The sequence below is a fragment of the Prinia subflava genome, chromosome 3 (assembly GCF_021018805.1).
Source record: "Prinia subflava isolate CZ2003 ecotype Zambia chromosome 3, Cam_Psub_1.2, whole genome shotgun sequence".
NCBI lineage: Eukaryota > Metazoa > Chordata > Aves > Passeriformes > Cisticolidae > Prinia > Prinia subflava.
The window spans coordinates 4,101,568-4,126,034 of record NC_086249.1 but is presented as its reverse complement, the minus strand read 5'-3'; the positions used below and the strand labels follow the sequence as shown (position 1 = coordinate 4,126,034).

The 24,467-nt window shown below is 40.2% G+C and overlaps 1 protein-coding gene across 1 annotated transcript in view; it reads left to right on the top strand.

Moving 5' to 3' along the window:
* Positions 1-1,179: 1,179 nt before the first annotated feature.
* HJURP (Holliday junction recognition protein) overlaps positions 1,180-24,467 on the top strand; it is a 33,222-nt gene continuing 9,934 nt past the window's right edge. The window contains exons 1-15 of the mRNA XM_063393827.1: positions 1,180-1,397; positions 2,253-2,319; positions 5,124-5,185; positions 6,118-6,145; positions 9,000-9,055; positions 9,620-9,659; positions 12,621-12,679; positions 13,793-13,891; positions 14,626-14,686; positions 16,446-16,501; positions 17,062-17,101; positions 20,063-20,121; positions 21,234-21,332; positions 22,058-22,118; positions 23,894-23,949. Coding sequence (XP_063249897.1) covers positions 1,314-1,397; positions 2,253-2,319; positions 5,124-5,185; positions 6,118-6,145; positions 9,000-9,055; positions 9,620-9,659; positions 12,621-12,679; positions 13,793-13,891; positions 14,626-14,686; positions 16,446-16,501; positions 17,062-17,101; positions 20,063-20,121; positions 21,234-21,332; positions 22,058-22,118; positions 23,894-23,949 — 927 coding nt within the window. The 5' untranslated portion in view covers positions 1,180-1,313. The remainder of the gene's footprint in view (positions 1,398-2,252; positions 2,320-5,123; positions 5,186-6,117; positions 6,146-8,999; positions 9,056-9,619; positions 9,660-12,620; positions 12,680-13,792; positions 13,892-14,625; positions 14,687-16,445; positions 16,502-17,061; positions 17,102-20,062; positions 20,122-21,233; positions 21,333-22,057; positions 22,119-23,893; positions 23,950-24,467) is intronic.

Genomic DNA, 24,467 nt, shown 5'->3' with positions numbered 1-24,467 from the left:
CGTATTTTTAACTCTTAGGAAGTTTATACAAGCTTTGATACATTCAAAGCACAGCTTCCATCAAAGTGAATATAAAGAGAAAGCATTGAGAGCTTTGGCAAATCTACTCCCAGGTGCGTATCAAGAAAATGAAGCCTACAGAATTAAGACATTCCTCAGTGAGATTCTGGGTTTTCTAAGATGATTTGTCCTGCAGTCATCCTGGTGGAAATACAGTGACAAATGTAGGAGTGGGACCTGTTGGGTCACCTTGAAATTACCGCATTTATCTTATCTTTTCCTGCAAGCTGAAATCAACACTTCTGTACTCTTCTAGCTGGCTTGCTCAGCACACACATGTGATTTAACCACTGAGTGCAGTACTTCATGCAGCGGTGGCAGAAAAATCATACCCTGAAAAATGGTAAGGCCTTAATGAAGAGCCAGAAAAAGGGCAAGACCTGCCAGAAACAGGGTAACGCCTTAGTACAGAACTTGTCAGGTGTGAAAACTTCACATTCACATACTAGTAAGAATGCTTAATTGTGGATGAAATTATGTATTTTTCTGAAGTCCTACCACTTAAAAAAAAAAAATTAATACAACTGAATAATAGGTAACTAAATAAAGATCAGCTTTAAACAATAAAGGATTGGGAAATTGCATCTGCCTTACTTGAAGAATAGTGGGAAGGAATGGAATGGCATCCAAAATACCAGTGCCAGTGGGCAGTAGCGCTTTGGCTTTGGCAGCTCCACTGGCCGCCAGAGGCCTCCAGCCCACAGCCTTAGGGGACCAGCTGGAGGGGACTGGGGAGGGCGTCACTGCCCGCCACCGAGCACCAAGCCGCGCAGCGCCTACTCCTCCGGCCGTCCGCGCCGCATGCCACACACACGCCACGCCCTGCAATCTCCGCCGGGAGCTGCGCAGGCCGGAGGCCCGAGGCCCCTCCTCCCCCGGGGGCGAGTCCTGCCAGCGGCACACGCGACCCAAGGGGAGCCCGGGGCCGGCCGAGCCTCCGGCCCCGCAGCCAAAGGAGGGCCCGCGGGCAGCCGCTGTTGCCAGGTAGACCAGCGACCCCGCGCCCGCCTGGCTTGGCGCCCAAAGACGGGACTTGGAGGAGGGGAGATCGGCACTCCGCAGCCCCAGCAGCCAATCAGGATACAAAGCCCGCCCACCCTGCGTCTGGATTGGCTGCAGCGCCAGAACTGATTTGAGGAAGAGCCAATCGGAGGCGGCGAGTGGGGCGGTGACCCGCTGTTTGAATCGGGGCGGGAGCGGCCGGTCGCGCCGGGGCGAGAGAGGGGCGCCCGGCGGCCGGAGCGGCCCGCGGCATGGAGCGGGATGAGGCGGTGCAGGAGGGGCTGCGGCGCAGCAACGCCCGCTTCGTGGCCTCCATGAACCGCATCCTGGAGCGGGTGAGCTATGGGGCCGGGGTGGCCGCGGGTTCGGGCGTGGAAGCGAGGACTGAGAGCGGCGGTGCCGTCTGTGCTGAGCCGCGCACTCCTGAGCCTTGGCAGCGGCGGGCCGGCAAGAGCCGGCTCCGGGAATACAGCCGCAGAGCGGACCCCTGGGACTGCCAGTGCTGGATTCGCGACCGAGCCACAACTGCGAGCCGACTCGATAGCGTCCTTCACCCCGATTAGCTTGCTTTAGACGGGGGCTTTCAATGAAACTGCAGGGAGTGGGGGACTCCTTCTGTGACTCCCTCTCCCTTGAGGGCCATTTCGTGTTTAAGGTGTGGGAATGGGCCTCCTCCGTGCACAGACGCACGCGTCTATCCAGGGATACGGGCTTTTCCATTCGGGGGATGTTTTGTGCTGCCACCGGGCTAAATCTGGCTCTAGAAGCTTTTTCTCGACTAGTGGCACATTGGCTATTTCTACGTGTTGCTGACGTAGCTCTTGACAGTTGACGTGTTGTCTACGTAGCTGTTGGTCTTAGGTGGGGGCTGCTTTTAGTTTCTACAGTGGAAGTTTGGGTGAAACTGTACGAAAGCGGCTTAGCTGCTTTTGGAAACTCTGGAGCCCTGTTTTGGCACTGGCTGGCTGACGCGTTGAGGCTGGATGGCTTGCACACAGGCTTAAAATACACCGGTGTCCTCTAGGAGTTAATATTTCCTGATTGCTGACCTCTAGCTTTAGCCAATAAAATAACATACTGATAACCTCATGTTTAGGATAAAACAAAAATTGTACTAAACTGCGTAAAACAGACTTTAAAGATGTTTCTTTGATCGTTTGTTCTACTATTTAATGCTTCTTTTTATTTAGTATAATCGTCCTTTTGAAGATGATGCACTTGTTTCCATGGCTACTCTCACTTATGATACACCTGACGGTAAGAACTCCTTAAAGATACAACGTTTACGTGCTGTCTGTTGAGACTTACTAAAAAGCATGCAAGTGTTGGCAGCTACAGAATATTTAGGTGTGACAGATATGGAATTTTGTTCACTAAGGTATGGTATTTGGTATAATGCCAAGAGTTTATTCCTATGTGCACTTTTAATCTATTGCATGCTCCGCTTTAGACAGCAGTTATTAGCAAAGTTCAGGATAAAAATGGGTAATGTGTGGGTGACTTGTAAGGAGACGAATCAAAATGGAGAAGACTGAAAGGAAGCAAAGGTATGGAGGCATTAGCAGGAGTTGATATGCATGAATGGATTGTGTATTTTCATCTCCACTTAGTATTCTGAACACTGCTCTGATAAATTCCTGCTATGCCAAACATCAGGGTGGAGTAGGTAGACAGTCTCTTTAACTTTTCACTGAATGTTCCCATATGGTTAGCAGAAATCTAACCCCTGTGGGCCAGTGACAATATTTATCCAGTTTTTCATTGTAATGGTTGATCCATTACAGAGCAATAATGCTTATGGAAAGCTCCTTGAGAAAAAAACCCTATTGTTTTAAAATACATTGCTCAAAGGTTTAGTTGGGCTTGTGACTTAGTATCCTGGTGGCTTTTCTGGGAAATGAAGTGTTTCTGGCTGGTTTTATTATCACTGAAGTGAGGATTATGATACCTTGTGGTGGCTGATGCTGGCTAATTGCCAGCACACCTATGGAAAAAAATCATTCTCCTCTGCTACAGCTGAGGAGGGGGAAAGAACAATTAAAAAGCTGATGGCGTTAGATAAGGATTAGGAGAAAACCACTTTAAAAGGTATGAAGGAGTATTTATTAATAGGATTATCAAAAAGATGATAATGAGAATTAAAACCTTTAGAATACTTTTCTTCCCCCTGCTCCTCCCCACCCCAGCTTTTTTTTCTTTCTCACTGACAGCATAGGAGGATGAAAACATGGGGGTTTTGGTCAGTGTGTCACTTTTAAAATCTGTTTTCTCAGCTCGTTTAGGGAGAGGAATCTCTTTTGCTGTGCCATGGGGTCCTTTCTTTGGGAGAGAGTTTTCTGTGAACTTTTCAAATGTAGTTTTAATTTTTACGAGTCATAGTCTCACCTGAAACCTGCTTCAACATTGGTAAATGGGCAAAGCAGTCTTCTCACATCTGCTTTTCTCCCCTGGGCCATTAGTTCATGGGGCGCAATTTTTACTGATGAGTTCTAATATAAAACAAAGGTCCTCTGTCTCTGGAAGCAAGGGTTCTGTCTCTGTTCGAGCCTCTCACAACATCACAGCTTCTCAGCATTTACACGTTTAAGTGTGAGCACTTGTTTTTTTCATGGGCTGTGAGTGAATTCTCCATTCTTCTATGCCCTTCATAAATTACAGGGGAATAATTTGTAATATTATAGTTTTCACCACAGCTTGTAGAAGAATTTCAGCTCAGAGGCCCAGAGCACTTCTTCCTCCCCCTCCCTCCTCTGAAGCAGCTTTAGTGTGACTATGGTGTTTTCTTCACCTTTCCCTTTTTTCTGATTCGGGAGAGAATTGGTGTCTGTAGGTTCATCTGTTCTCAAGTTCTATCAATTGAAAAGATTTTATAGATATCTGCAATGTTAAAAGGTGGATCCCGTCCGGGCTCCGCGTCGGAGAATTGCTGGTTGTCTCTCGCCGCTGATCTCGGGGTCCCCGCCAGCTCCATTTCACGCCCTCTCTTCATGCGGGGCACCGGAAAGGAAAAGCTGCTGCCGCCCTTGCCCTTTTGTCCACAGCATGGCTGGCTAAAAGTGAATAAAGTTGTCATTGCAAGCCATGCCGAGGTGGCACAGGCCGTCTGCCGCCGCCCCGGTCCTGCCCATGTCGGTGCCCCTGCCCCGGGGCCGCTCCCGGCGCTGCTCCCGGGCCGGGATGGCACCGGTCGGCCCCCTCACCGCTGCTTGGAGACCGTAGAGAAAGAAAGCTTTATTCAGGGTTTTTTGCTCCTTCGGTGTATTGTCACAGAAACATTACCAGCTTCTCTAATTGCCTTAGCAGCATGCCTATTCTTAGAGCCAGCCAGCGATTAGTTTTGCCAGGCACAGAAGAAGCTTTTAGAGCTCTTGCCAGAAAAGCACTTCTGTGACAGCTTTTTCTCTCTTCACCAAAAATCAAGCCCTATAAAAACTACCACATACATAAATTGCCATATTAGTTCTTGTAACTAACTGGACAGACCTGGGAAGTACCAGCCGTGCACCAAAGGGTTTTACAGACTGGCATGCTTACATTTTGTATATATTATCCCTTGGGAGAGGGAGGAAACATTCATGGAGTACTGTAATAGACAGCGTTGGATTTCTAAAAGTTTGGTTATGGTTTTGGGCTAGTGACCTCTGTTCAATATGGAATGAATATGGATCTCGGTCATGTAGAGCCTTAATTTAAGCTTTAACTAACCTCGGCTACCAGGTAGTCTGCATTCATCATCTAAAAACTAAAATCACTTGCCCTTTTTTCCCCTCTTCATAGCACATGGGGCTGTAATGCTCTTTGGATTTTAGCTCAGTCCTGTTAGACTCAGTATGTGGTTATTTTTTGCCATGCCTGACTTCTCTGTTAACTTGAGTTGCCATATTCTCCTGGTTTGTTTTCCTCTAAATTTTTATTTCAGCAAATGTGATGGAGACTGTTCAGATTTGATAATGCTTTGTTATTCTGTAATATGTTCTTAAGTATTTGTTTGGAATGATAGCCAGTGTAGATGGTGTTATAAGAAAAGATGTGTTAATATTGTTACTTTTTGTTTTTTCTAGGACCAAAACCATGGGGGCAAGTGTCAAGGAAGGATGTTAAAGAATGGAAGAAAATATTTAAGGTATTTATTAATACAGTCCTACCATGTAGCCAAAAATGCAGTAATATTCCTTCATGTATGTATAGATAAATAGGATTATATTCTAATCTTGCTGTGCCTTATAATCTTTTCAGAGATATTAATGAGGTCAACATCTGCCTTAAAATAGGATTTTAGCACAGTTTAAGATTTTCAGATGTATTAGACTAAAATAGATGACCATTTATCAGTGGTTTGCAGCACTTGTAAACCAGGAGAATTTATTTTATTAATTGCTGTCTGTTTGGAATGTGTATTTTTGGAACCCATCAGAATGTTTTCAGGGAAGTTAATGCATTGAATCAGTGTATCTTGGTTCAGGTAATCAGCTCTTCAATTCCACAGAGCTTCCTGGTTTCATCTTTAGTTTCTTTTTTTTTTTTCCCTGTGAAATAATGCCAAAGTAATTAAAGAATCTTTTGCAGTCTCACCAGTCAGTGTGTCAGGTAAACCCTGTATGGTGTGCCTTCATAGTTAACACAGAAGCTGTTCTCAACCCCACAGTGAGGGCATGAGGAATGAAATTCAGTCCAAGGCAACAAGAGTGGATTTATTGGAGACCAAAAAAGGCTGTATTTATGGTTCCTTTGCACTCCTGGTAGTACCTGGCGCACAGTCTACTAACTATTGCTGCACAAATTTCCCAACTCGATCCATTAGAGACTAAGGGAAATTCCCTGTCCTAGCCTCTTATGTGGACCAAGGTATGTTTTTGCAGTGATTTTAGCAGAAACAGTAAGGGTAAAAGTGAATGATAGGTAAGTTTCACTAGATACTTGTGGCTTTTCTGGTCAGGCCATGGGAAACCTGAGGAAGTGAAATGGTTGTGTGATGTGGGCTATACCAAAGTAAATAAAGGCAATGGTTAAAACTATTTTGCTAATCTTAAAATATTCTATTTTTTTTTATTACAGCATAAGAAACGAAGTCAAAGGAATAGAGGTAAAGTATTTGAAAAAAACCTGCTGTAAATTAAGAGTCTTGACTTAAAGGAAGATATTCAGGTTCATACTAAACCCTTTAGGATACTCAGTTTTGGGTGAGAAACCATCTAATAAATCAGTAATACTTATGTAAATAAAGATTCAGAAATGTAATTTCAAATATTTAAGATGAGTAAATACATTATAATCCATGGAGCTGTCATAACCAGTTGACTAAAATAAGCATCCCTTATCAATTAATCAAAGAATTCTTTGTTGTATTTGTCAATTTTGTCTGATAATCAGTAAGTCTTAAAAATTCCAACCCTGATGTAAATGCACATAGTGGAGAAATGAATGTTAGCTTGTTGAAAATTACTGGCTAAGTGGGCTTATAAAAAAATATGTACTAATAGAATCTCATGAAGTTGCATAATGGGCTGATTATTCAGCATACTCAGTGAATCAGGATGCCTCCAGGAAAAAGTAGCATACAGTTACTTCATTGGAAATCAAGATCCAGGATAGAAATCAAAACCAGTCTGTACACCAAAGAGTCAAATGATACTACTTAGGGGAGTGTGTGACATCTGAACATTTTTCTGAAAAGGAGCTGTATGATCCACTAAAATGTATATTTCTACTGGGAGAAATGATGGGTGGGGTGGTTTCCAGTGTAGTACTGAGAAAGGGATGTTGGGCTCTGTTCTCTCAATGTTTTGAAGTAGAGGGTTTTTGGTGTTATTTTATGACATTGATTGGAGTAACTTTTATTTGGAGCACCAGAGGACAAAGCACTGCCTAGCACCTCTTTTCCTCCAGAACACTCCCAAAAACTCTGTCCATACGGGAGTCAGGTACAGGCTTTGAATCAGCCCAAGAAATGTAAATGCAGAGCTGGGAGAGATGGGTCTGGTAGAAAAAGTTTCAGATGGTCTAGACCTTTACCTCTTGCTCCATTTAGCTGATGGGGCCAAGTGGTGCAACAGTTTGCCTATAAACTGTGGTAAAGCTATTTTGTGAAAGATAGGATATTTGGAGTCTTTTAGAAGAAATATTTTGCTAGTCTTTGCTAATCACATTCAGGGTTTGAATGTCTCAGAAGCTCTTAAAGAAAGGAGTTTGCTTGGAGTTCTTTAATGCTACAAAGTCTTGATCTTATTTATTTGAAATTTAGTGTGCTCCATTTCAGATGACACAGAGAAGCAGAAAAATGGGTAATAGGTATTTTTGCAACTTCTCGTGTAACTTGAGAATAATATTATTTGATTTTATTTTAATTTATCCTATGGGAGAAATATCCAAGTAAACAGGAAAGTTAATTGAACAGCTTTTCTTGCAAGAAAACAAGCCTGCATAGATTTGTATTTATATGTACTCCATAAAAAATAGAACCTCATCCATTTTATCCAGCCACATCTTGCTCTGTCTTTTATGTGAAGCAAAAAGACACATTTGTTAATATGTGTGCTGTCTGGTTGTGGTTGCTGTTAACCTTAAAAAAAACCCAACCCACACACCTAAAACCTTCAACCCAAAAAAAGATTGTTCTGACTTTAGGTTATTAAAACTAATGCACTAATTACTCATTTACCATTAAGTAGACCTAAGTGTTTTTTAATTAAGATACATAAAGTTTTGTGCTATTAAGTGTAAACATTGAACATCAAACCAGATACCTATTAATGAAGCTCTCCCCTTGGAATATAACTTGTGTTGTTTTTCGAACTCCTACTTTGGTATTTTGTTAGATTCCAGTTTTACTATTTCGATAGATTGTCCAGCACTCTAATCAAGTTTTACTGATTAAAATGATGATCCTTGACTGGTGGGCTTTATGCTTTTTATCTGTGGCAGCTCTCAGTAAGGGAGGACTAGGTATGTTAATTTTCACCCTCCAAGAGAAGTGATATTTCTGTGATATATTAGCCACTTAAAATGGTTTCTTTCCTTGAATTTTTTTTTTGTAACTAAACATCCTTTGTGGTGTTTCCTAGACCTTGCTCAGTAAGGGATTTCAGCTGGACACTACTGTGTTCTTGTGATTTCCTGTGTTACAAATCCAGATATGTTTGGAAAATACACTATTCAGCTTCTGAAAAAATATATTGTATAGGAAGTATTACAGTAGTGTGTTTTGCAAAACAATGAAGATTAATTTCCAGGGATTGTTACAACCTTAAGCCACAGCCTTTTAGTTATGTGCTTGATGAATTTTATGAGAATATAGTTTTATAGCCACTGGTTGGAAAACTGTGCTTAGAATAATTATCAGTGGTCTGAGTTCAGACTTGAGGGAAACCTGGGGGATTTTTTTACAGGATTTCTCCTGTGCACTTTGTTGGTTTATACTTTATTTAAAAAAATGACAGAACAGAGGGTGCTCTTGCTTAACTCTCAGATGATACCAGGTAGGGTTGAGCACTGAGAAAGCTGTCTGACAAGTTTGGGCTCAAACTTGAAGTAAAATTTGTTCAATTTCATACAAAAAACTTCAGAGTAATAGACTCCTTTTGCAATAATGAAATGCTGAAGAGACAATTTTGAAACCTGCTTGAGCCAACCAAGTATATCACACTGTGCTGTAGAAATAGCACACACCATGCTAGAAGATATGCACAGGTGCCTTGAGCATAAAGCACACAAAACAGGTTTTCTACAGTGACAGAAAGTGTGCTGGAGTGCTTTGGTTTGTGTTTCACAGTCATGTGATTGGCCAGAGTGAGTCAGAAGAAGTAACCAATTACTGGAGGCGCTGGTGATAGGACACAAATAGAGGGGGAAAAAAAGACTTTTAAAACAAAGCTAACAAGAGAGGCTAAGAATTATAAAAATAATAGAACTTTCATTTTTTTCCTCCCATTCATGCTAAGAAATACCAGAGCAATGCAGCAGTGATTTTGAAGATGAACATTCAACAGAACATCAGGTATGTGCGCCGCGTTGCATCTGTTTCTAGGGAGTGTTCCAGGCCAGGCTGGATGAGGCTTGGAGCAATGTGGCCATCACAGAGGGGCTGGTACCAGATGATCCTTAAGGTCCCTTCCAACGCCAGCCATGCTGTGACAGCCTCTTTGGGAAAATGTATTTATGTAGTCAAAAGCAAAGAAAATCTTTTTGAGCAGCTGGTCCTGTAGCACCATATGAGTCGTGGATTTCAGCTGAATTATTGGAAGGGGCAGAGAGAGCAGTTGGATATAGGCTTCAAGTGCCTTTTTAGTTAGGCAATATGTGGGTCTTAACATTTTAAATTATTATTTGTAAAATCTGTGGTCTAGAATGGTGTCTTTTGAGTCAAAGTAAGTTTGTGTATAGATTTGTTAATAAAGATGGAGTGGAGTGATTGAGACAGAATTTGTGGAATACAACTGTGTTTGTTTCACCCCCCCTTCCCCCAAAAGAATATTTAGCAAGTAGAGAAAGCAGAAAATTCTAGGCTAGTTAATAGAGCTTAAGCTACCAGGTATTAAAATTCCTTCTGTGTGTGTTTAAGGAATCTTCTGAGAACACTGCTGTGGATACATCAGATTCAGGTGGGCTTTTTAAATACTGCTTATCTACCCTCTTTATAGCTTTTTCAGAAAATTGCAAATAAACTTTTCGTCACTTTCTGATACAGTAAAATCAGTTTTTATACATGTTCTGTAGCCTTTCAGAAGGTAGAGACTAGGAATAGCAAGAGTTGGAGGTATGGGTAGTTCTAGGAAATCCATATTCATCTTCCTCTTTGAAATTTCAGTCCTGATTCCCTGCTACATTGGAAAGTCAGTGTGGAATATGTTCTTAATAAAGAAAGGAATGGAGAAATAAAAACCTTGGCCTTTTAGGTGTCAGGAGAAGTTTTACGAGTAGTTTAAACAGACACATGTAATACTGGGGGAGAGGTAAGCAGGTTTGCAGTCAGTTGCAACAGTTTTCCAGTAGTGTTCGTAAATGTTTTGACATCAGTCTTGGGAAGTTTTTTGGGGAAGTCTTGACCTTACATTCCCCAGTAATTATTTGATTTTGATTACATTAATTAGTGGCAACAGTCTTTGACTGGGTTTTTTTTTTCTTTTTCAAATATTTAAAGCTGGTATTGCTCAATATTTTTGATTCCTGAGCAAATAAAACCTTCTACTGTTTTTCATAAATCAAGCTACATCTGGACAATAGCCAGTAGTTAATGGCTGAAAGAGCAGTTGCAGTACAGTATGATTAGCTTGGAGCTGAAGTTCATCTTGGGGCTTGGGGTATGGATAGCTTGGGGTTTGTTCATTTGCACAGCGGCCTCTAAGGCTGACAATTCCCTCTCTGTTGAGGGAAATGTTTCCTACTATCGTTTGAGGGGATAATTTCAAGTAATGTTTGAATGAGAAAATAATTTCTGCCAGTTTAAAAAGCATGACTTTTTTTCTCAACCTGCTCAATGAAAGATGGGGAAACTATTTCAGTGGCATCTGTAGCTTGGCTTCTCTACGTGTCCTGTGTCTTTTGCACTTGTGGGATAAATGAGTGAAGTGCTTCAGACCCAGGTAGTTTATAGCTGCATACAATAAATTATCCACTTCTCCTCCTCCTCCTATGAACAGTCTATGAAGAGACTGGAGAGGATTTGTGGAAAAGTCCGTGAGTTCCAGCTGGCTCCAAATACTGTAAGATGTAGAAATTAGATTCTTTGGGATATGGGATTGGATTTCTCACATTAAAAATGGAGTGCACCGTGGTGTTTGGGATGTGTAGTTTTTTGGCTTGTGGTTGTTTTGGTGGATTTTTGGGGGGCTTTTCTTCTTGCTACGGTTTTGGTGGTATTTTTCATATATCAGAGGTTACCAGTAGAGCGTAGGAGCTTAGGAGAAAAATCCATCTTTAGCTGGTTCAGCTACAGTTTTTGTTTTGGCAGGTGTTTTCCATTTTGAGTGCTCAGGCACTACTTTACACTTTTCAGTGAAGGCAGAGTTTCTTCCAGGTTTTATACACTGTTTTTGAGTTGGAAGTATGCAAAGCCTGTCTACAGCAGGTAGGAGCCAAGTGGAGCAGCTCTAACCTGGACCTGCAAGTGTTAGTCTGTCCTTAGCAGGGAAGGCAATCAGGGCTACCCTCTTTGCTTTCGTGGCAAGTGGCATGGCAGAGTAGATCTGAACCATTACTTGTATCTAGCAGGATATTATCCCAGAAAAATGACTGTGTGGAGAAAGGGATAAGTGAGTTGTAATGTGGGTAATAATAGTGTTTGGATGCATCTCCTGTGAAATAGCTTTCTGTGTTATGGGTCATATTTCTGAGAGAGAAAGGTGCAAGGTTTCTTTTTTTCCTCCCTGTTCTGCCTTTGAGGTGCAAAGGTGTTGCTGAATTTCCCTTTTGGCTTTTAGAAACACATTTAGATTCCGTGGAGGGAATATTTTATTTTTTCCTTTCTGTGCCATGGCCCTCTGCTAAAAACTGAAGATCCAGTGATTTGAATGTATGATTGCCAGTACATTGAAGATGGACTAATGTTAGTTTTCTGAGGATTCACCTTTAGAAGGAATATTGCCCCTGTGTACAAATCAAGTGATTCTTTGATACAAGCTGTTTTCTAACAATCTATAATTGGCATGATGGAGTGAGCCATTGCTGGACACAGGAGTTGTTCCCTTTATCTCAAGAATTGCCCATTTTTGCAGCAGTCGAGTCTGTTCATCTTGATGAACATTTAGGAAGCAATCTGACAGGTTTGTGCCCAGTTCTACTGGAGGAAGAAGATTGTGTGGCAGAAAGAGTAACAGCGATTTCAGAATAGTCTGACGAGGCAGTGCTGAGTAGGCATCATAACCAGGATCTTTTTCACTCAGGGTTGTTCTCCTTTCCTTTTGCCTTTCCTCTGGTGAGTCCAGAGAAATTCAGAAATCATGGTTTAAATTGCAGTCATATATTTTATGCTCATGCATGACTCATTTAAGCTACTAAGCAATTGGAAGGTCTGGCTACATCTAGAAAAGAAGTATTTTGTTGCTTTTCCTTCACAAAATTATCCATAGAATAACTAAAAACTGAGTTTGAAAGATTTGGACTTGTTTTTTCATACTCCCAAGTGTGCCTTATTTCTCACTTTGTGCGTTCTAAGGTGGTCTTGACATTAGGAAGCTGCTAAGAGAAGGTGTGATAGAAAGTCCTTGCTGTCTTTGTTGGGACATTTAGGAAAATAGCGTTACTGAATAATGAATCTTACAGAGCGAGAAAAGGAGCTTTAAAAATATTTTGCTCTCTGAAATGTTTAATGTAAATCTTAAAGAAGGGATTGCAAAGAAGTTTTCTTTACCCTGCTTTGCTCCACTCAAGTCATTTATGAACCCACCAACCATGCTTTTCCATTGGAATTGAAATAGAAATGTAGTACAGCTAAACTCTTTGTAGGGTAGAAAACCATTTCCTAGAATGAAAACAGTGTAGTCAATAACTTGCACAGTGTGTGTTTAAACACATCTGTTTTGAATTCAACTATATTTTATTTCATGTTTTCCTTCAAATTGCAGGTGAAGAAAGAGAGGAGGTAGGCTCAGTAAGAAGAAAATTTAAAGACATTCAGCTTCAGGTAAAAATTTGGGCTTCCTTCTATATTGTAATGCTTTTGTGTTCAATAGAAACTATTAACTATTTAAATAGTTTACACATGCCTGATGAGTTGATACAGTCAGCAGAAGACTTGATGTGGTCTGCATCTTCATGGCTGTTTTTAGCAAAGGGGGGTTCAATAAGTAGTGTCAGAAAGAGCAATGGCAAGTGAAATTGTTATCTTGGTAATACCAATGTGCCAGGGAAAGCCATACAACGTACTGCATCAACAGGCAACCCTGGTTAAGGCTTTTAGAGGTGAGGACAAAGGGAAACCAGTTGGGCCATAAAGTGGAAACACTTACAAAAGGTATGGTCATTCAGCTGAGAGTCTAGCATAAATAGGAAATGGTCCATGTGAAGTAATGGCTGCTGGAACAAAAGCAGGCTGCAATCTTGTGCTGTTGGTTCCCCAGCTAGACTATGGCCAGGACTCCGCAGAGCATTTACAGTGTTGAAGAACAATCTAACAGTCTGGGTGTGCAGCCCTTTTAATCCTGTGTTCTGCTTGCTCAAATAGCATTGCCAGAAATGGGATTTACTTTCCTTACCTGTTTAGCATTGTGCTGCTGGCCTGTGTCTGACACCAGCTGATCCAATCTGCTTAAGAGTGTGACAGTTTACCTAATGAATTGCCTTGTCTCAAAGTTCTCCTAGATTTTATGTAGAGAGTCATTGCAGAGTAGACCTCAATTTGCGTATGACTTCTCACGGGATGTTAAGAGTATGTGTAAAGATTTGCAGCTGTAATTATCAGAGCTTTGTAACCATTTTCCTGTTTTTCCTTTATTTGGGTGACTTGTTGCTTTGTTTTTGTCAGTGGACCTTGAAGCAGTGTGTGCTCTTGCCTGAATAAACTTGTTAATTATTCCTTTTTTTATCTAGCTTCACATCTAGTTCCTTCTTGGGATTTGTGAGGGTTTTAGGGATTGGGGAGAGGGCTTTGCATAAAATGTATACATGAAAAATAAGTTGCTGCTGGTGCCATATCCTCATTTGAAGAATACTGGCTTGCAGTAAATCTGAATGATGAGTTTGGAGTTGTCTGTGCCAATAGTTTCTATGTGTTTTCATCATTTTATTTCCCTCTAAGAGTGTGAATGTAGATGAGGAACAAAGCCTGGTGAAGGAAAGAGTTCAAGTGGATGTGATCGTACAAGGTGATGAGAGAAGAATTCCCAAATGGATAACGGTAACATATTTCTCCTATTCTGAGTTATTAGCTAGTTAGAATAAAATAAGGGCTCTGTAACTGAGTGGCACAATGAAGTGTAACACAACTTCTCTGTTGTTCTCTCATGGTTCTTGTGCTTGGTGTCAGTGTAAATATTAGAGGGTCTTGGGGTTTTGACAGCTTTGATACATAAGGAACAGAGCAAATGATGTACACATTTATTTTCACTTTCTTTTACTTTTAAACTTTGTTCTTTGAACCTTGATGTGCAGGTTGGTCTCTGACCTGTAAGTTTTCCCAAAAGTCTAAATCTGAGCTTTGTAGAGAGAGACAAGAATTGGCTTTGTTTAATTTGAGGTGAGGAAGATGAGAGGTGAAGTGTTGTGATACAGGGTGCAGCTCCTCTTTGCTGCTGTAGCTGCCAGAGATGTCTAGATTATTCAGGGGGGTGTGTGTATCTATATCCATGCAGAGATTGTTGTATCTGGAAAAGGGATCAATACCTAATGTAAAAGTTGAAAGAATGATGAATAGCTTTCCTAATTAAACTAGTAATTCCTACAAGTTGTTACTGAAGTCTTGGACTCAGTGTTTTCCATTTTGTCTGAACTTGGCCCAGCCCCTAAAGGCCCTAACTGTACAAGGCCCAGAACAGCAAGAGGAGAGGGAGTCACAAGTGAGGTTTGGATGTTACCTTTAACATGCAAAAAATTCCCAGCGTTAGATTGGTTTTTTCTTTATTTGTCTTTCAGATAACAACTCCAAAGTCCTCCAAAGATCATCGTTTAACTTCTCCAGTGCAAGAAGAGTTTGGTACAATTAAGTCTTTTGTGTGTTGGTCAGAGATATTAGTTGCAAAATGTGATTTTATTAAAATTCATTAGAAAAAAGAATCTCATTTCTTGTAAACACAAAGGCATTATTTATCCAGCCAAAAAGTTCAATAGGCTGAATTTCACAGGGAGGTTAGAGATGATTTTGCTTACAGCAAAATGTATTTGAAAAACAGAAAATGAGTAACTTGTGTACGTAAAAACAGTTTTTCTTACATAACCTAAGAAACAAATATACATAGTTAAACAATTCAGCAGCATTAAGCTCCCTGAAAGCAATATTTCTTAGTTCTGCTTACTGTAAATTCAAGGAATGTTATACAGTGGCTTTGGGTCAGCTGTTAACTTGTAGTCAACATGCTACTTGCTAGTAAACTTTCTTCAGAAGCTTTCCAGACTTAGTGCAAGCCTAAGAGTTTTGGTGTATAATATTTTTGGCTTAACAACTACAAAAATAAGCACCCCTTATCAGTTAATCAAAGAATTCTTTGTTGTATTTGCCAGTTTTGTCTGATAATCAGTAAGTCTTAAAAATTCCAGCCCTGATGTAAATGCACATAGTGGAGAAATGAATGTTAGCTTGTTGAAAATTACTGGCTAAGTGGGCTTATAAAAAAATATGTACTAATGGAATCTCATGAAGTTACATAATGGGTTGATTATTCAGCATACTCAGTGAATCAGGATGCCTCCAGGAAAAAGTAGCATACAGTTACTTCATTGGAAATCAAGTTCCAGGATAGAAATCAAAACCAGTCTGTACACCAAAGAGTCAAATGATACTACTTAAGGGAGTGTGTGACATCTGAACATTTTTCTGAAAAGGAGCTGTATGATCCACTAAAATGTGTATTTCTACTGGGAGAAATGATGGGTGGGGTGGTTTCCAGTGTAGTACTGAGAAAGGGATGTTGGGCTCTGTTCTCTCAATGTTTTGAAGTAGAGGGTTTTTGGTGTTATTTTATGACATTGATTGGAGTAACTTTTATTTGGAGCACCAGAGGACAAAGCACTGCCTTAGCATCTCTTTTCCTCCAGAACACTCCCAAAAACTCTGTCCATACGGGAGTCAGGTACAGGCTTTGAATCAGCCCAAGAAATGTAAATGCAGAGCTGGGAGAGATGGGTCTGGTAGAAAAAGTTTCAGATGGTCTAGACCTTTACCTCTTGCTCCATTTAGCTGATGGGGCCAAGTGGTGAAAGAGTTTGCCTATAGTCTGTGGTAAAGCTTTGAAAGAAAGTAAGTATTTTGTGAAAGATAGGATATTTGGAGTCTTTTTAAAGAAGTATTTTGCTTATCAAATTCAGGTTTTGAATGCCTAAGAACCTCTTAAAAAGGAGTTTACTTGGAGTTCTTTAAACTACAAATTCTTGATCTTTTTTATTTTAAATTTAGTGTACCGCATTACAGATGACGCAGAGAAGCAGAAAAATGTATATATAGCACACAGTGCTTTAGAAATGGCACACACCATGCTAGAAGAGATGCACAGGTGCCTTGAGCCTAAAGCACACAAAACAGGTTTTCTACAGTGACAGAAAGTGTGCTGGAGTGCTTTGGGTTGTGTTTCACAGTCGTGTGATTGGCCAGAGTGAGTCAGAAGAAGTAACCAATTACTAGAGGCACTGGTGATAAGACATGAATAGATGGGGAAAGACTTTTAAAACAAAACTAACAAGAGAGGCTAAGAATTATAAAAATAATAGAACTTTCATTTTTTCCTCCCATTCATGCTAAGAAATACCAGAGCAATGCAGCAGTGATTTTGAAGATGAACATTCAACAGAACATCAGGTATGTGCGCCGCGTTGCATCTGTTTCTAGGGAGTGTTCCAGGCCAGGCTGGATAAGGCTTGGAGCAATGTGGCCATCACAGAGGGGCTGGTACCAGATGATCCTTAAGGTCCCTTCCAACCAGCCATGCTGTGACAGCCTCTTTGGGAAAATGTATTTATGTAGTCAAAAGCAAAGAAAATCTTTTTGAGCAGCTGGTCCTGTAGCACCATATGAGTCGTGGATTTCAGCTGAATTATTGGAAGGGGCAGAGAGAGCAGTTGGATATAGGCTTCAAGTGCCTTTTTAGTTAGGCAATATGTGGGTCTTAACATTTTAAATTATTATTTGTAAAATCTGTGGTCTAGAATGGTGTCTTTTGAGTCAAAGTAAGTTTGTGTATAGATTTGTTAATAAAGATGGAGGGATTCAGACAGAATTTGTGGAATACAACTGTGTTTGTTTCACCCCCCCCTTCCCCCAAAAGAATATTTAGCAAGTAGAGAAAGCAGAAAATTCTACAGGCTAGTTAATAGAGCTTAAGCTACCAGGTATTAAAATTCCTTCTGTGTGTGTTTAAGGAATCTTCTGAGAACACTGCTGTGGATACATCAGATTCAGGTGGGCTTTTTAAATACTGCTTATCTATCCTCTTTATAGCTTTTTCAGAAAATTGCAAATAAACTTTTCATCACTTTCTGATACAGTAAAATCAGTTTTTATACATGTTCTGTAGCCTTTCAGAAGGTAGAGACTAGGAATAGCAAGAGTTGGAGGTATGGGTAGTTCTAGGAAATCCATATTCATCTTCCTCTTTGAAATTTCAGTCCTGATTCCCTGCTACATTGGAAAGTCAGTGTGGAATATGTTCTTAATAAAGAAAGGAATGGAGAAATAAAAACCTTGGCCTTTTAGGTGTCAGGAGAAGTTTTACGAGTAGTTTAAACAGACACGTGTAATATTGGGGGAGAGGTAAGCAGGTTTGCAGTCAGTTGCAACAGTTTTCCAGTAGTGTTCGTAAATGTTTTGACATCAGTCTTGGGAAGTTTTTTGGGGAAGTCTTGACCTTACATTCCCCAGTAATTATTTGATTTTGATTGCGTTAATTAGTGGCAACAGTCTTTGACTGGGTTTTTTTTTTTCTTTTTCAAATATTTAAAGCTGGTATTGCTCAATATTTTTGATTCCTGAGCAAATAAAACCTTCTACTGTTTTTCATAAATCAAGCTACATCTGGACAATAGCCAGTAGTTAATGGCTGAAAGAGCAGTTGCAGTACAGTATGATTAGCTTGGAGCTGAAGTTCATCTTGGGGCTTGGGGTATGGATAGCTTGGGGTTTGTTCATTTGCACAGCGGCCTCTAAGGCTGACAATTCCCTCTCTGTTGAGGGAAATGTTTCCTACTATCGTTTGAGGGGATAATATCAAGTAAGTGTTTGAATGAGAAAATAATTTCTGCCAGTTTAAAAAGCATGACTTTTTTTCTCAACCTGCTCAGTGAAAGATGGGGAAACTATTTCAGTGGCATCTGTAGCTTGGCTTCTCTACGTGTCCTGTGTCTTTTGCACTTGTGGGATAAATGAGTGAAGTGCTTCAGACCCAGGTAGTTTATAGCTGCATACAATAAATTATCCACTTCTCCTCCTCCTCCTATGAACAGTCTATGAAGAGACTGGAGAGGATTTGTGGAAAGGTCCGTGAGTTCCAGCTGGCTCCAAATACTGTAAGATGTAGAAATTAGATTCTTTGGGATATGGGATTGGATTTCTCACATTAAAAATGGAGTGCACCGTGGTGTTTGGGATGTGTAGTTTTTTGGCTTGTGGTTGTTTTGGTGGATTTTTGGGGGGCTTTTCTTCTTGCTACGGTTTTGGTGGTATTTTTCATATATCAGAGGTTACCAGTAGAGCGTAGGAGCTTAGGAGAAAAATCCATCTTTAGCTGGTTCAGCTACAGTTTTTGTTTTGGCAGGTGTTTTCCATTTTGAGTGCTCAGGCACTACTTTACACTTTTCAGTGAAGGCAGAGTTTCTTCCAGGTTTTATACACTGTTTTTGAGTTGGAAGTATGCAAAGCCTGTCTACAGCAGGTAGGAGCCAAGTGGAGCAGCTCTAACCTGGACCTGCAAGTGTTAGTCTGTCCTTAGCAGGGAAGGCAATCAGGGCTACCCTCTTTGCTTTCGTGGCAAGTGGCATGGCAGAGTAGATCTGAACCATTACTTGTATCTAGCAGGATATTATCCCAGAAAAATGACTGTGTGGAGAAAGGGATAAGTGAGTTGTAATGTGGGTAATAATAGTGTTTGGATGCATCTCCTGTGAAATAGCTTTCTGTGTTATGGGTCATATTTCTGAGAGAGAAAGGTGCAAGGTTTCTTTTTTTCCTCCCTGTTCTGCCTTTGAGGTGCAAAGGTGCTGCTGAATTTCCCTTTTGGCTTTTAGAAACGCATTTAGATTCCGTGGAGGGAATATTTTATTTTTCCTTTCTGTGCCATGGCCCTCTGCTAAAAACTGAAGATCCAGTGATTTGAATGTATGATTGCCAGTACATTGAAGATGGACTAATGTTAGTTTTCTGAGGATTCACCTTTAGAAGGAATATTGCCCCTGTGTACAAATCAAGTGATTCTTTGATACAAGCTGTTTTCTAACAATCTATAATTGGCATGATGGAGTGAGCCATTGCTGGACACAGGAGTTGTTCCCTTTATCTCAAGAATTGCCCATTTTTGCAGCAGTCGAGTCTGTTCATCTTGATGAACATTTAGGAAGCAATCTGACAGGTTTGTGCCCAGTTCTACTGGAGGAAGAAGATTGTGTGGCAGAAAGAGTAACAGCGATTTCAGAATAGTCTGACGAGGCAGTGCTGAGTAGGCATCATAACCAGGATCTTTTTCACTCAGGGTTGTTCTCCTTTCCTTTTGCCTTTCCTCTGGTGAGTCCAGAGAAATTCAGAAATCATGGTTTAAATTGCAGTCATATATTTTATGCTCATGCATGACTCATTTAAGCTACTAAGCAATTGGAAGGTCTGGCTACATCTAGAAAAGAAGTATTTTGTTGCGTTTCCTTCACAAAATTACCCATAGAATAATTAAAACTGAGTTTGAAAGATTTGGACTTGTTTTTTCATACTCCCAAGTGTGCCTTATTTCTCACTTTGTGAGTTCTAAGGTGGTCTTGACATTAGGAAGCTGCTAAGAGAAGGTGTGATAGAAAGTCCTTGCTGTCTTTGTTGGGACATTTAGGAAAATAGCGTTACTGAATAATGAATCTTACAGAGCGAGAAAAGGAGCTTTAAAAATATTTTGCTCTCTGAAATGTTTAATGTAAATCTTAAAGAAGGGATTGCAAAGAAGTTTTCTTTACCCTGCTTTGCTCCACTCAAGTCATTTATGAACCCACCAACCATGCTTTTCCATTGGAATTGAAATAGAAATGTAGTACAGCTAAACTCTTTGTAGGGTAGAAAACCATTTCCTAGAATGAAAACAGTGTAGTCAATAACTTGCACAGTGTGTGTTTAAACACATTTGTTTTGAATTCAACTATATTTTATTTCATGTTTTCCTTCAAATTGCAGGTGAAGAAAGAGAGGAGGTAGGCTCAGTAAGAAGAAAATTTAAAGACATTCAGCTTCAGGTAAAAATTTGGGCTTCCTTCTATATTGTAATGCTTTTGTGTTCAATAGAAACTATTAACTATTTAAATAGTTTACACATGCCTGATGAGTTGATACAGTCAGCAGAAGACTTGATGTGGTCTGCATCTTCATGGCTGTTTTTAGCAATGGGGCGTTCAATAAGTAGTGTCAGAAAGAGCAATGGCAAGTGAAATTGTTATCTTGGTAATACCAATGTGCCAGGGAAAGCCATACAACGTACTGCATCAACAGGCAACCCTGGTTAAGGCTTTTAGAGGTGAGGACAAAGGGAAACCAGTTGGGCCATAAAGTGGAAACACTTACAAAAGGTATGGTCATTCAGCTGAGAGTCTAGCATAAATAGGAAATGGTCCATGTGAAGTAATGGCTGCTGGAACAAAAGCAGGCTGCAATCTTGTGCTGTTGGTTCCCCAGCTAGACTATGGCCAGGACTCCGCAGAGCATTTACAGTGTTGAAGAACAATCTAACAGTCTGGGTGTGCAGCCCTTTTAATCCTGTGTTCTGCTTGCTCAAATAGCATTGCCAGAAATGGGATTTACTTTCCTTACCTGTTTAGCATTGTGCTGCTGGCCTGTGTCTGACACCAGCTGATCCAATCTGCTTAAGAGTGTGACAGTTTACCTAATGAATTGCCTTGTCTCAAAGTTCTCCTAGATTTTATGTAGAGAGTCATTGCAGAGTAGACCTCAATTTGTGTATGACTTCTCACGGGATGTTAAGAGTATGTGTAAAGATTTGCAGCTGTAATTATCAGAGCTTTGTAACCATTTTCCTGTTTTCCTTTATTTGGGTGACTTGTTGCTTTGTTTTTGTCAGTGGACCTTGAAGCAGTGTGTGCTCTTGCCTGAATAAACTTGTTAATTATTCCTTTTTTTATCTAGCTTCACATCTAGTTCCTTCTTGGGATTTGTGAGGGTTTTAGGGATTGGGGAGAGGGCTTTGCATAAAATGTATACATGAAAAATAAGTTGCTGCTGGTGCCATATCCTCATTTGAAGAATACTGGCTTGCAGTAAATCTGAATGATGAGTTTGGAGTTGTCTGTGCCAATAGTTTCTATGTGTTTTCATCATTTTATTTCCCTCTAAGAGTGTGAATGTAGATGAGGAACAAAGCCTGGTGAAGGAAAGAGTTCAAGTGGATGTGATCGTACAAGGTGATGAGAGAAGAATTCCCAAATGGATAACGGTAACATATTTCTCCTATTCTGAGTTATTAGCTAGTTAGAATAAAATAAGGGCTCTGTAACTGAGTGGCACAATGAAGTGTAACACAACTTCTCTGTTGTTCTCTCATGGTTCTTGTGCTTGGTGTCAGTGTAAATATTAGAGGGTCTTGGGGTTTTGACAGCTTTGATACATAAGGAACAGAGCAAATGATGTACAAATTTATTTTCACTTTCTTTTAATTTTAAACTTTGTTCTTTGAACCTTGATGTGCAGGTTGGTCTCTGACCTGTAAGTTTTCCCAAAAGTCTAAATCTGAGCTTTGCAGAGAGAGACCAGAATTGGCTTTGTTTTGATTTGGTGGTGAGGAAGATGAGAGGTGAAGTGTTGTGATACAGGTTGCAGCTCCTCTTTGCTGCTGGAGCTGCCAGAGATGTCTAGATTATTCAGGGGGGTGTGTGTATCTATATCCATGCAGAGATTGTTGTATCTGGAAAAGGGATCAATACATAATGTAAAAGTTGAAAGAATGATGAATAGCTTTCCTAATTAAACTAGTAATTCCTACAAGCTGTTACTGAAGTCTTGGACTCAGTGTTTTCCATTTTGCCCAGCCCCTAAAGGCCCTAACTGTACAAGGCCCAGAACAGCAAGAGGAGAGGGAGTCACAAGTAAGGTTTGGATGTTACCTTTAACATGCAAAAAATTCCCAGCGTTAGATTGGTTTTTTCTTTATTTGTTTTTCAGATAACAACTCCAAAGTCCTCCAAAGATCATCGTTTAACTTCTCCAGTGCAAGAAGAGTTTGGTACAATTAAGTCTTTTGTGTGTTGGTCAGAGATATTAGTTGCAAAATGTGATTTTATTAAAATTCATTAGAAAAAAGAATCTCATTTCTTGTAAACACAAAGGCATTATTCATCCAGCCAAAAAGTTCAATAGGCTGGATTTCACAGGGAGGTTTAGAGATGATTTTGCTTACAGCAAAATGTATTTGAAAAACAGAAAATGAGTAACTTGTGTACGTAAAAACAGTTTTTCTTACATAACCTAAGAAACAAATATACATAGTTAAACAATTCAGCAGCATTAAGCTCCCTGAAAGCAATATTTCTTAGTTCTGCTTACTGTAAATTCAAGGAATGTTATACAGTGGCTTTGGGTCAGCTGTTGACTTGTAGTCAACATGCTACTTGCTAGTAAACTTTCTTCAGAAGCTTTCCAGACTTAGTGCAAGCCTAAGAGTTTTGGTGTATAATATTTTTGGCTTAACAACTACAAAAATAAGCACCCCTTATCAGTTAATCAAAGAATTCTTTGTTGTATTTGCCAGTTTTGTCTGATAATCAGTAAGTCTTAAAAATTCCATCCCTGATGTAAATGCACATAGTGGAGAAATGAATGTTAGCTTGTTGAGAATTACTGGCTAAGTGGGCTTATAAAAAAATATGTACTAATGGAATCTCATGAAGTTACATAATGGGCTGTCAGAAATTGAGCTGATTATTCAGTATACTCAATGAATCAGGATGCCTCCAGGAAAAGGTAGCATACAGTTACTTCATTGGAAATCAGGTTCCAGGATAGAAATCAAAACCAGTCTGTACACCAAAGAGTCAAATGATACTACTTAGGGGAGTGTGTGACATCTGAACATTTTTCTGAAAAGGAGCTGTATGATCCACTAAAATGTATATTTCTACTGGGAGGAATGATGGGTGGGGTGGTTTCCAGTGTAGTACTGAGAAAGGGATGTTGGGCTCTGTTCTCTCAATGTTTTGAAGTAGAGGGTTTTTGGTGTTATTTTATGACATTGATTGGAGTAACTTTTATTTGGAGCACCAGAGGACAAAGCACTGCCTTAGCATCTCTTTTCCTCCAGAACACTCCCAAAAACTCTGTCCATACGGGAGTCAGGTACAGGCTTTGAATCAGCCCAAGAAATGTAAATGCAGAGCTGGGAGAGATGGGTCTGGTAGAAAAAGTTTCAGATGGTCTAGACCTTTACCTCTTGCTCCATTTAGCTGATGGGGCCAAGTGGTGAAAGAGTTTGCCTATAGTCTGTGGTAAAGCTTTGAAAGAAAGTAAGTATTTTGTGAAAGATAGGATATTTGGAGTCTTTTTAAAGAAGTATTTTGCTTATCAAATTCAGGTTTTGAATGCCTAAGAACCTCTTAAAAAGGAGTTTACTTGGAGTTCTTTAAACTACAAATTCTTGATCTTTTTTATTTTAAATTTAGTGTACCGCATTACAGATGACGCAGAGAAGCAGAAAAATGTATATATAGCACACAGTGCTTTAGAAATGGCACACACCATGCTAGAAGAGATGCACAGGTGCCTTGAGCCTAAAGCACACAAAACAGGTTTTCTACAGTGACAGAAAGTGTGCTGGAGTGCTTTGGGTTGTGTTTCACAGTCGTGTGATTGGCCAGAGTGAGTCAGAAGAAGTAACCGATTACTGGAGGCACTGGTGATAAGACATGAATAGATGGGGAAAGACTTTTAAAACAAAACTAACAAGAGAGGCTAAGAATTATAAAAATAATAGAACTTTCATTTTTTCCTCCCATTCATGCTAAGAAATACCAGAGCAATGCAGCAGTGATTTTGAAGACGAACATTCAACAGAACATCAGGTATGTGCGCCGCGTTGCATCTGTTTCTAGGGAGTGTTCCAGGCCAGGCTGGATAAGGCTTGGAGCAATGTGGCCATCACAGAGGGGCTGGTACCAGATGATCTTTAAGGTCCCTTCCAACCAGCCATGCTGTGACAGCCTCTTTGGGAAAATGTATTTATGTAGTCAAAAGCAAAGAAAATCTTTTTGAGTAGCTGGTCCTGTAACACCATATGAGTCGTGGATTTCAGCTGAATTATTGGAAGGGGCAGAGAGAGCAGTTGGATATAGGCTTCAAGTGCCTTTTTAGTTAGGCAATATGTGGGTCTTAACATTTTAAATTATTATTTGTAAAATCTGTGGTCTAGAATGGTGTCTTTTGAGTCAAAGTAAGTTTGTGTATAGATTTGTTAATAAAGATGGAGGGATTCGGACAGAATTTGTGGAATACAACTGTGTTTGTTTCACCCCCCCCTTCCCCCAAAAGAATATTTAGCAAGTAGAGAAAGCAGAAAATTCTAGGCTAGTTAATAGAGCTT